This window comes from Oryzias melastigma, linkage group LG4 (genome assembly GCF_002922805.2).
Source record: "Oryzias melastigma strain HK-1 linkage group LG4, ASM292280v2, whole genome shotgun sequence".
Taxonomy (NCBI): domain Eukaryota; kingdom Metazoa; phylum Chordata; class Actinopteri; order Beloniformes; family Adrianichthyidae; genus Oryzias; species Oryzias melastigma.
In genome coordinates, this window is record NC_050515.1 from 27979107 (window position 1) to 27992168 (window position 13062).

Genomic DNA, 13062 nt, shown 5'->3' on the forward strand with positions numbered 1-13062 from the left:
AAGATGGAGTCAGGCAGCATGATGGAGCCGGCCTCTGTCGGGGATGAACACACACACACAAAGGGAAAATACAAACGTCAGGATCCGTAACATAAACTAACTCATGTTTAAGAGTACAGTCTCATAAACCCAACCAAAGGCCAGCAGGTCATTTCCTGTTTGAAGAACATTAAAAAGAAAAAAAAAAAACTAATGGGGTTACAACATTTACCAGATCACTATTAGTGGGTGTGTTGTACAAAACATCTATTTTTATTCACTTTAACACGGTATAAGTTTACTTTTTTATATTTATTTCGAAATTAAAGTATTCACAGTTGTCTTTTCATTATGATCATATTGTTTTTAGCCTAAATCTTAAAACGTATCAATTTCTGGGATATAGTTTCTGCAGAGCGGCAGTAGTTAAATAGAAATTCACCTCAGAGTTGTGGACTATTGGTGTGGAGCAAGCCTGCCCTCCTTCCTGTTGCTGAGAGCAGAACTTGTGGCCCACCTAGAGTATTTTCTACATCACAAAAACAATCTTTTTCAAACTGCATTTTGCTCCTGATTTGCAACAATTAAAAAAGAAATGCAATTGCTGTATGTAATATAAATGTGCAAGGTGGGTGTACAGTATGCATTAATTGAAAAGATGTTTTGAATTGTGTTCTTCACAGAAAATGAGTCAAAACCTGTAAATTTTAAGTTTTTTAGTATATTTTTTTTATTTTTCTGGAAACTAAAAATGTGTCCCACAGACTTGTACACCAAACAAGGGTTAAATGTTAGAATGACACAACAGGAAGTGGACTTTTGTAGTCTTTCCTAAAGTGTTGCATTATGCATTCATGCATCACTGGTTTCAAATATCCCAGGTCACATGACCAACCTGTCCACACTTATTACGGTCGCTGTCACTCAATTTTAACTAAAAAGTATAGGTAGTTTTCCTCAGGTAAATCAAAGAAACACTTCACTGATTCACATCAAGAATAAACGCGCTTGCTCGTGTGTACTTGTCAGGGGGTGAGAAGCACACCCAACCTCGCGAGGGCTTTTACTCTGAAAAAGACCGGAAGCGACCCTTGTGTTTGTTTAACGGGCGGGAGGGAAAGCCACCGGTCGGTTCCCAGCAGTATGTCGAGGTTAGGGAGGGGGGCGCGCGCGGATTCCCTGGCGGGGTTCCGACCAAAGAGTAAAGAGGAGGAAGAGGTCCCGGCCGGCCTGCTGAAGGCCGCACGGAAGAGCGGACAGCTCAACCTGTCCGGCCGCGCGCTCACGAAAGGTAACGCTAGTGTTTGCCTGAACGTGACAGGGCGTGGGGCGGTACTGCGCGCGCGGCGCCAAGGGCGGAAGCCTTTTATATAAACCCCTATCAAAATAAAACTTCTATTTGGGAAATAAAACTTTAAAAAACTGCACGTTGATCCAACTGTATCTTTCGGAGTAGTATGTTAATCTGAGGACAACTGAACCTCTACAGTGTGAGTCAGAAGGTCACCTGCATGTTCAAAGCAGATTTAGCTTCTCTCTTCAAGAACCTCTTCTGCTGCTACCTGTGTGACATCACAAGCATCCCAGTGTCTGTTCTTAAATCAAACTGAGCATTTTTCTGAAGAGAGATGCATTTCCATCCCACAATGCCTTGCATTTTTATTTAGAACATTATACAATCGTTTGCTTAACTGAGCTTCAGAGAAGTTCTGCAGACAAATAAAAATTCTTCATTCAGAAAAAGTCTAGCTTGTTATTCATCAATAAAGGCAACAACTTTGTTGATCTCCTAATATTAAAACTACTGATTAAAAAAACTTATAAAGTTGCATATGATTAGCTAATTGTTACCAAAGAAAGATTGAACATGATGTTTATAGATTTTTGTGTGGACTAAATGAGAGTTAAGATTAGTTAATCCAAAAAGAATTTCATAACCAGGATTAGCCTGTTAGAGAATTAATGGTTTCCTAAAATATGTTGAGCAAGAAGAGAAGTACAGAGCCTCTGTAACTTTCCAATAAAAACATCAACGTTAAGAAAAAGTGCTGCTGCTTATGATAATTAAATAATTGATTGTGCCTGTGGCTGGTAAATCACCATAATCTGACTTGTGCCAGACATTATGATGGTGTGTCTCAGTCCCGCAGAGCGTGTACCGGGTCAACGAAGAAGCTCCGCAGAATGTTTCGTTTGGAGCTTCAGATCGTTGGTGGGAGCAGACGGAGCTCACCAAGCTGCTGCTCTCCTCCAATCAGATCACTGAGATATCGGAGGAGATCAAACTGCTGCCTGCACTCGTCACGCTGGATGTAAGTGATCACAAATATTCCCATTTCTGTGCCATGAAAACTGTTGCAGCTGTGTGCGCCAAACCTGCCTGCTGGTGAATATGAACGGGCTTTAACACCAAACCTCCTGTCATCCATCAAATTTAAATTCTGCAGAATCTGCTGATGGACAAGATTCAGTGAGAACAGCCTCCAAAATTCATATTGGTGCTCCTGATAATCTGGAGAACTAAAGTTGAAGAACTTTTCTTGAAAACCCACTCCACTAAAAATTGTGTTTTTAACATGTCCTTGTAGCATTTTTCTGATGATAGAGGACATATCTAAAGAAAATTAAGATTAAAATTGCATTTTGGACATTTCTTATTCACATTGTTGCGAATCAGGAGCAGACAAAAAAAGCAGTTGGAAAAAGCTTGAGAAAGATGATACTTTTGGCTGTTCTTATAACATCCACTTGTAGACAAATAGATCCATGAACGTCTTTGTTTTCCTCGTCTGAGCTGGTATCTGGATCTAAACTGTACGACTGGATAGCTCTGATATTGCTCACCATTTTTATTGTACCAGTAATGTTAGATTGTAACTTTGAGGGGCTTTAAGATAGTGGGAGAGAATGTAACAAAGGGTTAATGGGAAACGAGCGCAAGCTTACTCTGTACCAACAGTCACATCCACAACTTAGAGGTGAATTTCTAATGAACTCCTGCCGCTCGGCAGAAACTATGTCCTTGAAAGCGGTACAGGTTTTGGGATTTTGCCTAAAAACAGCGTAATCATAAATGAACATCACAAGGAACGCTTCAGAAATACATCAGAAGATGATAGAAGTGACACTTAAAAAAGGTTTTTGTAAGGATTTACCCACGTGTTATAGTTAGGACTGGGTCGATAAAATCGATTAATCAATTTCCTGACTCAGGTTTTTTTAGGAGTTTTTCCTTACCGCGAGGGAGGGTCTAAGGACAGGGATGACCGTTCTTTATAGTCTGTTTAGTTTTTACCTATTGTGCATATTTTATGACTCCATCTGTGCATCTGTTAAAACTACAGGCATGAAGCCCAATGAGGCAAATTGAATTTGTGATATTGGGCTCTATAAATAAAATTGAATTGAATTGAATTGAATTTGAATTGATTTAAGGTTAACAGATCAATAATTGATTCATAAAAATATAAATTGATTTAGCACATAAAGCTAAAGTCAGCTAACTTGATGTTACCATTTAATGGAAATTCCCATAGGATAGCTAGTGCTAACGCTCAGTCGACCTAAACACATTGCTGACTAAATGAAGATCTTTATAAACTCACAGGCATGAATTTTCCACTCTTTTAAGGAAATAAGTAACTATTTGTGATCTAAGGCACTGTTTTTGCTCATACATTCTTCTTCTTCTGAAATATGGTGTAATGCTACAGCCCGATCGCCACCTAGTGGCCAAACTGAAACATGCTCCAGGAGAAGCAAAACAATGTTCACAATGTTAATGATCGGAACATTTTTGTTAGAACTTCTCCTTTAGAGAATCAACGTAACACTCTCATTATTTCACTAATAAATTTTACAGTATGTGAGCTGTATCAGATTCATAAAAATATCGTAAAACATATAGTAGATTATTAATGTATTTCTAAAAAAAAATGTGTATACATGTGTAAACTCAAAATTGAATTGATTTGTAGAATCAAAAGACTTGGGAAAAAAATTTGGAATCGAATCAATTCAGGCTCTTGTGAATTGAGTTGAATCGTTTCTGGAAATTATAACCGATACCCAGCCGTTGTTATAGTGCCACTAGAGTTCTCTGAGTTCTGTCCGGTTCTGCTGTTCTTCCTATATGGAGATAAATTTAATCTTTACTTATAGAGCCCTTTTCTTGCTCCATTATACCTCAAAGTGCTTTACAGAAAACAATTGTAAAAAATAAAAGAAAAATTGTAATCATGATAAAGAAAAGCTCGTACACTTGATACAAAAGGAAATAGGAAGAAAAAGTCAATGCAATCAAATTACAGCATGTAAAGTACTTAAAAGCTAAACTAAAAATATGTGTTTAAGATTTTTCTTTAAAACCTCCACAGCGGATAAAGCACTCACATCCTCAGGCAAGCTGTTTGAGCCTCACAGTGCAGGAATGTGGCGTCGCCGTGGGTTTTTCTCCTGTTGGCTGTATAAGCACAACTGGACTGAGTGAGTGTGACATCACCCATAAAAATTGTTTACTTACGGCTCCAACCAAATGGAGTCAATTCAGTCGCTATTTTTACATAATATGGACCTCCCCATGTTGGAGCCAGAAATGGTCAGAAAGCCGAGATCGGTCCAAGTCGGTCTGAGTCGTTGTTTCTATGGCAACCCCTCTCGTCTATCAGGAGTGAGGTCGTTTGAAGGCCACAATAGAATTATTATTCTGAACAACTGAGTTATAGCTGTTTATTTCTCTATAGAAGTCTATGGGATTTTGACTTCTTAGAACCAGCAGATACTTCCTGTTTTGAATACCAAGGAGGAGAGGTCACTAACTCCAGTTCTCATATACAGCCAATGATTCTAACCATTAGGACCACCAGCTGGTCTCCATCTGAGGAGTCTGAAAGCGTTAAAATCTAAAAACAACTTGATAAAAAGGAAGTTACAATTCCTTTAAGATATTTATAAACTAATAAACAGATTCTTAATCGATCTTAAAGTTGACTGGGAGTTTTCAAAATTGGAGTAATGTGCTTTTTTTCTGGTTCTGGTGAGAGGCGTGCAGCCGAGTTTTGAACAAGCTGCAGCAGATTAATAGTATTTTTCTTAAGACCAGAAAGAAGGGCATTACAATAATCACTTCCAGACGTTGTAAAAGGTTGTATCAATATTTCAGCTCTGGCTCTGGGGAAAAAGGATGTCATTGAGCAATATTTCTAGGATGATAACATGCAGTCTTTGAGGGAGAGTCTGCAGTGACTCGAGATAACAAACCAGAAACTCACATTTCCTTTCAGCTCCATGACAACCAGCTGAGCACTTTACACAGCGCCGTCGGAGAGCTGCAGGAGCTGCAGACACTGCGACTCAGGTGAATTCATTTTCAGTAGATCCTGAGACCTCATGCCAGGTCACGTGACCTTCTTCTTGATCATGTGACCTCAGGCTCATCATCAAATGTTCATAAAGCCTCTCTGGTTGTAATTAGTCACAATCAGCTGTCGTCACTGCCAGTGGAGGTGTGTACGCTAAAGAACCTGCGGAGTGTCACGCTGCAGCAGAACCTGCTGGAGAACCTTCCAGCAGAACTAGGACAGCTGGAGAACCTGACAGAGCTGGTAACAGATGAGGGAGTGGGGATGGGATGAGGTTTTTGTTCCTTGGGAGGTTTCTGATCTGGCTCTTGTCTGTCCTCTGTCTGCAGGATGTGTCCAACAATCGGCTGACAGACCTGCCCCAAAGCCTCGGCCGCCTGAGCGCCCTGCAGAAGATCAGCCTGTCTCACAATAAGCTCAGCTGTCTGCCCGACTGCCTGTCACAGCTCACAAGTAAGGAGACCAGTTCTTCTCGTGACCAGCAGAGGCGCTGCTGAGGCCCATGAGAGGTCACAGGTCATTCTGGCCTCACAGATGCTTTTATGTGAAATCTTACCTCAACCTGAGTCAAACTCACATTTGATGTTCAGTAAGGAGAATGAGAGAAGACAGACAGGCTTTCATTTCGACGTTTTTTTAGTATAAGTTGAAATTCACTGCTAGAAAACACTTGAACAGCAAATTGCATCTGAGTTTTCATTTCTGAAAGATTAGATTAAATGTTTTAGACAGAAATTCAGGTGAAGAGTGGCAGATGTCCTGACCTGAGGTCTCACCGGGGGGCAGCACATAGTTGAGCTCATCCTGAGGTGGGGGTCTCTAATGTGCTCATCTGCTTCCACAGACGTGAAGTTGCTGGACTGCAGCAACAACCAGCTGAGCGACGTTCCTGCCAGCCTGGCTCACATGCTTTTTTTGGAGCAGCTTTATCTCAGACACAACCGGCTGCAGCGGCTCCCCCAGCTGCACGCACCTGCCCTGAAGGTGAGCAACACCCCGGTCAGTGCAGCCAGTGAGTTATATAGGATCGAGACGCTACGCCAGCCTGTTACCGTTGTCCAGTGAACGTCAAGAGGGATAACATATTTGGAAGGGTAGCAAAAAAATGACACACAGCTCAGCAGATACAGTAAAATTACTATGAAATACTTAAGTTTGATTCGATATGATCACAAAAACAAGGTATTAATGTCTTTGTACAAGGTGCAACAGATGAGCGATCTTTCAAACTTTTCCTATAATTGCATCAATCTTAGAAAACGTAATGGATACCTGATGCATGGTTGTGATTTTATTAAAATCTACACACAGACTAAGATTCATTCAAGTTGTAAAGGTGCATTCATACTGAACGTTATTTGCACAGTGAATGTAATGTAATGTAAAGACGCAAATTGAGGCGATTTGAGTGACGGGCGCAGAGCGGCGGTCTGGCAGCAGCTCTATTTGTGTAGCAACAAAAATTTGCAGCGCTGCAAAAGAGGAGCGGCCCACGCAAATTTTTCACACAAATTGCGTTTGGTGTGAATGAACCGTAAGACTCCTTGGTTCTTGTTTTGGGTGGGTAGCCTAAGTGGGCCACTCGGTCAGAGCGCACTAGGAACAGAGCATTGCGCCCCGGTCGACAGTCGCTGTCTAAGAAGCGTGAAAAGAAGGTGAATGTTTAGATTTATTTTATTCTGGGGCTTTTAGGATTTTATTGTCATAGTTGCATTTTTTTCCCTACATATTATGCATTAAAAACAGTAAAAATAAATTAAAGCCTTTTGTTTGACCATTAAAGGATTAGAAAGGTGATTTATTAAAGTGACTTTGTCATGGAAGCATTTAGCAATGGACAATTAATAAATAGATGTTGTGCAGGAATGATTTGGTGATCCACAAGTGTAACCCGCCCAGCCTCTATCAGAGGGACTCACCCCGGGCTCCCACGACAACTGCTACAGCTCAGGTGTGACGTGGGAGTGGTCTACCTTTGGCAGATGACTCCCATTGGCTACTGGATAGCTGTAGCCACTGGCTCTGCTGCCGACCTCCCGAAACTCTGAACCCACGTAGGTTCACACGATGACCCGCCATTTATTACAATTGAGGTTGTTAATAGCCCCAACTTCACAAAAAGTGTTGCAACTCAACTCAGGCGTCCGTCAAAAATTTCAACCCAACGAAACGGATTTGGAGCGCTGAAGAGGCCAGATCGCAGTGGTGGTATGCAGTGGAGGTTCCTCTCGCACTTTTAAAGTTACGTAAGGCAGTCGCATCAGAGCCGTAGCATTTGCCGTGTGAGCCCGGTCTTCCGTACGCAACTTGTCCCTTCTCCTTTTTTGTTCCTCCACTCAGTAATCTGCTTAAATTCAGTGGGTCATCTCGGCTAATCTGAGGTCAAACACACATACAAATACTGAGTTCAAATTCCAAAAAACTAAAAAATATATTTGGTCCTGCAAGAAAACGTGGAAATAGTGTGTAGTGTAATGCTTCCTTTGACTTTAAATAGGGTTGGTTTATGTTGACATTGTTATCATCACTACAGGATCAGCCAAAATGCTCACACTTCTGGGAGTAAGATCACTGAGATCTTCCTAAAATGTATTCTGTAAAGTTTCCTTTATTAGCTGACAATAGTACTGTACCTGTGAAAAGTCTCATCCTTGTTTTACCACCTCTGTTTGTTTAGTTGTAGCACAGCAGTGAACAGGCATCTTGCCCTTCCCAATATGGTGTCCAACTTTGCGTATGTAACTCATAGCTCAGTGCCTCTATGCTATAGCTCACTGAGTACAGCCTCACACGATCTGGTCCGCTTCTGCTTCCATGACGGAGCGGTACACCTGTGTGATTGCAGGAGCTCTACGTGGGAAACAACCAGGTGGGGGTCCTGGAGGCGGAGCAGCTGGAATGCCTGAAAGCCATCTCAGTTCTGGAGCTTCGAGACAATAAGATCAAGGCGGTTCCTGAGCAGATGTCTCTGCTGCACACGCTGACCCGCCTGGACCTGACCAACAACGACATCAGCAGGTAGATCCGTGACATCATTCTCACCTGTGCAGGTGATGCCCTGCTCACCAGAGGGACTCCCATCTCTGTCAGTCTTCCAGCCTCCCTCAGCCTGCTGCCCAACCTGAAAGTGCTGCTGGTGGAGGGAAACCCTCTGCGGGGGATCAGGAGAGACCTTCTGACTGTAGGTGTCACCAGAATAAAGACATGAGCTTCACAGCTGTTGGGTCACATGGAGTTAGAACAACCTGAAGCTCCTGGTGGGAGAGACCACTGAAAAACAAAAGTGTTTCTGGCATCAGAGCCACTCAGGAGCTTCTTATGATCCCTGCTCCACCGTGGCTTCATGTGGACCTGAGCTCTGCTCTCCACTGTCTAAACTCATCTTCCTCTTCATCGCAGAAAGGAACCAATGAGCTCCTGAAGTACCTGAGAGGAAGAGTGAAAGGTGAGTTCTGCAGCTTCATCAGTTCAGTCTGCGAGTGAACTTCTGTTTTCTTTACTGAACCTCTCTGTGATCTTTCTGCAGAAGAACCTGAAAGCTCAGACGACCCCCCCACAGCCATGACATTCCCCTCCCAGAGCAAAATCAACGTGCACAGCATCAAAACCCTTGGAGTGTTGGACTACAGGTCAGTGGTGGACCTGAGCTTCCAGGACTCACCCGTGCACATCTGTAGCTTGTGCACATCTGTAGCTTGTGCACATGTGTAGCTTGTGCACATCTGTAGCTTGTGCACATGTGTAGCTTGTGCACATCTGTAGCTTGTGTACGTCTATAGCTTGTGCATGTGTGTAACTCCTGTGTTTCTGCTCAGTGACATGCAGGCAGACTCCATCCCAGATGAGCTGTTCCTCGCTGCAGAAGGTCAGAACGTGGTCACTGCCAACTTCAGCAAGAACAAGCTGACCTCCATTCCTTCCAGGTAAGTTCAGGTACTTCATGACACCCCCCTCCCCCCAGCCCTCTAGTTCTTTTACATCAGTCTCTGGTTCTGTGTTTAGGCTGCTGCAACTGCGCTCCTCCCTGACTGAGCTGAACCTTGGCTTCAACCGTCTGGACCACTTCAGTGTTGAGGTGTGCGGGCTGCTGCAGCTGACGCACCTGGACCTCAGGTATGCCTGCATGAACCCCCATCCACACAGGTGTGCACACATAAACTGTCTGATTGGACCAGCCAGAACCAGGTAAGAGCAGCCCTGCCTGTCTTTACAATGACTCAGGTTCTGGACTGAAGACTGATCTTCAGGCTATTTGGGTTTCTCAGTGGTACATCATGATGCTCTGTTGTTTCAGGAACAACCAGCTGAAGGATTTACCACCGGACATGGCGAACCTGACCAAGCTACGCTGCATCATCCTCAGCTCCAACAGGTAACTTCAGAGAAGCTACATGTGGACATCTGCGACTTTAACAAACACAGATCTCCACCAGATACTGAGAGGAGGCTGTGAGTTTTTAATGAAGTTGTCCTTCGTGAACAAAAAAGGAAACGTCTCTCTGTCATAAATAAACTTCATCCACTGTCTGTTTTTTTAATAACTTCTAGATCTGAGCAGCACAACAGACACACTTATGAAAATCACTGGGTGGAGTCATCCTTGAATTTTAACCTTCGTGTTTATTGTAAAGACGTAACATTTTAGTGGAACTCAAATAAAACAGGACAGAGTTGCAAAGCTTTGTAGTCTTCTCCAGATTGACTGTGAGGATTGCACATCTGTGTAGTTTAACTGTGCTTTTTGAATCTGTATGGGGTGCCATTTGTAAATCTGCTAAGTAAAATTTTGACATCAATGTTTTTGGATATTTAGCATGTTTTAGGAGAAAAAAACAGGTCTCATTTTTAAAATGCATATTTTTCCCATTTAAATTAATGTATTTATAAATGTTACATTTACCAAATCTTTAGTTAGCAAGCTAAATATCCATCCATTTTCTTGACCGCTTCTTCCCTTTCGGGGTCGCGGGGGTGCCGGAGCCTATCCCGGCTACTGATGGGCGAAGGCGGGGTACACCCTGGACAGGTCGCCAGTCTGTCGCAGAGCCTCAACCACAAACCTGCACTGTCACATTCACACCTAGGGGCAATTTAGAGTCACCAATGAACCTATGAAGCATGTTTTTGGACGGTGGGAGGAAGCCGGAGTCCCCGGTGAAAACCCACGCATGCACAGGGAGAACATGCAAACTCCACACAGAAAGGTCCCAGCCGGGATTTGAACCAGGGCCTTCTCGCTGTGAGGCAAGAGCGCTAACCACTGCGCCACCGTGCAGCCCGCAAGCTAAATATGTATTTTTAAATTATATATGTAGCTTACAAACTAAATATTTAATTGTATGAAATTAAATATTTAGTGTGCACATTAAATATTTGTATCTAATCTAAATGTTTATTTTGCAAACTAAATATTTAGGATTTTAACTAAATATTTACTTTTGACTAAATATTTAGTTTTAAACTAAATATTTCGTTAAAAATCAAATAGTTTGCTTGGATCTAAATATTTAGTTAAAACTGAATATTTAGTTTTAAGCTAAATATTTATTTTTTAATTATATATTTAGTTTTTGTTTTAATAAATATTTAGTTTATGACTATACATTTAGATCCATTCTAAATATTTCATTTTTTACTAAACATTTATTTTTTAACTATATATTTAGATCCATTCTAAATATTTAGTTTGGATCTAAATATTCAGTTTGGATCTAAATATTTAGTTTGGATCTAAATATTTAGTTTGGATCTAAATATATAGTTGTTAACTATATATTTAGATCCATTCTACATATATAGGTAAAACAACTAAATATTTTCATCTAAACTAAATATTTAATTAGTAAATGTAACATTTATACATACATTAATTTAAAGGGTGAAAATATGCATTTGAAAAAGAAAACCTGTTTTTTTCTCCTAAAACATGCTAAATATCCAAAAACATTGATGTTAAAATTTTACTTCTCAGATTTACAAATGGCACCCCATACATCTGCCATTGGCTCCTGCTTTCTGTTGAGTCTCTCTGCTGGTGTCACAGGTTCAAGTCCTTCCCAGAGGTGCTCTACCAGTTGTCTTCCATGGAGACGGTACTGATAGCTAACAACCAGGTGAGCGGCGTAGATCCTGCCCGACTCGCCACACTGGAGCACCTGTCGACTTTGGATCTGTCAAACAATGACCTGCTGAGCATTCCTCCAGAACTAGGCCTGTGCACCAGCCTCAGGTGAGCAGCTCGACTGATTCACCTGTGGACCAGCTGATCATGCCTCTGAAAGTTATCCCCTTTCTGCTCCTCAGGAGTCTCAGTCTACAGGGAAACCCTTTCCGGACACCCCGAGCTGCCATCATCGTCAAAGGAACCGATGCGGTTCTGGAATACCTGCGCAGCCGCATACCTGCCTGACCTGTGTTCTCACCTCTTCTCCACGTGGGTGTCTGCTGATGTTCAAACAATTAATTTCCACACGAACGACAAGTGTTTATTTCACAGAAGAGAATGCAAGGTTGGTTTACCCACGATAACCTGCAGGAGGCAGTGCTAAAAAAAATGCACATGTGGGCGCTCAGCATCTGTGCTGCAAAAGATTACATTTTTATGCAGAAACATCAAGCACTTGGATTAAGATACAGAGGAGTTCACTGGAACGTTCTTAAGGGTTCTAGATCCACAAACGGGAACCTGCAGATTCCAGACAGAGATCTAATAGGTTTTCTGCCTTTGAGCTACTCTGGACTCTAACGTGAACATGTGACGGAGAACTTGTGATGTGATGGGGGAGGGGTGATTTGAGTAAATGTACCCAGCGTTCCCTGCATGCACACGGACATGAACATGTGATATACATTTATACGAACAGACACTGAATAGAGAATAAAATGTCAAAACAACCTCCTCTGTGTGTGACACTGTTCCACTCCCATCAGTTTTTCCTCAATTCTCAAATCGTTCACTGGTCTTTTAATTATTATTATGCAGTTTTTAGCCAAAATCAAAGTCCTGTGTCATTTTCTAGAACATAGTTTCTGCAGAACAGCAGGAGTTCATTAGAAATACATCTTTGAGTTGTTACCGCAGTGGCCCTGCCCCCACTTCCCATCATCTGTTTACACTCTCCCGTTAACTTAGTTAGAGCCCTTCACAACCTCAACCTAACATCACTGGTGCAGCTAAAATGGTGAGCAGTTTTGAAGCTATCCGTTGGATCAGTTTTGATCCAGATTCCAGCTCAGACGAGGAAAACAAAGACGCAGATGGATCTGTTTACAAGTGGATGCACCATAGCGGAGTGGGGGCTTGAGGCTGGGAGATTGTAGATGTCTTTTTTTTTTTTTTATTGACAGATTGTTGAAATTACAAAACATTACAAAACAAAGATAAATTAAACAATTATAACCATATTAACAACATAAAATAAAATTGTATAATGTATATATATATATATATATATATATAAGGAAAAAAGTCTAGCTGTTCTCAGAAATTTAAATTAAGTTGGAAAGCATCAATACAAAAAAATGCCCGTAAGTCCAGGTAAACTGACTAACAATTTCTAACAATTCTAAAGTTTTGTGGCATTTTTTTTAAGATTTACAGAAAAAATTAAACTTGTTTTCTTAAAAACAAAAAAAATTTGACTTTCAAAAATCGACATTTTTTCCAAAAACAACGAAATTGTTGAATAAAAAAAATGATTTTCTTTGTCAATACAACCAAATT

At 41.4% G+C, this 13062-nt stretch overlaps 1 protein-coding gene across 1 annotated transcript; it reads left to right on the forward strand.

Moving 5' to 3' along the window:
- The first annotated feature begins 1062 nt into the window (after nt 1-1062).
- Nucleotides 1063-12234, forward strand: lrrc40 (leucine rich repeat containing 40). The gene is made up of 15 exons (XM_024258713.2): nt 1063-1270; nt 2122-2291; nt 5262-5335; nt 5453-5582; nt 5669-5792; nt 6184-6323; nt 8185-8357; nt 8430-8520; nt 8739-8784; nt 8866-8968; nt 9155-9262; nt 9342-9452; nt 9634-9711; nt 11383-11568; nt 11643-12234. The coding sequence occupies exons 1-15, from the start codon at nt 1123-1125 to the stop codon at nt 11746-11748; spliced, it is 1788 nt and encodes a 595-aa protein (XP_024114481.1). The 5' UTR covers nt 1063-1122; the 3' UTR covers nt 11749-12234.
- The last annotated feature ends 828 nt before the right edge of the window (nt 12235-13062 follow it).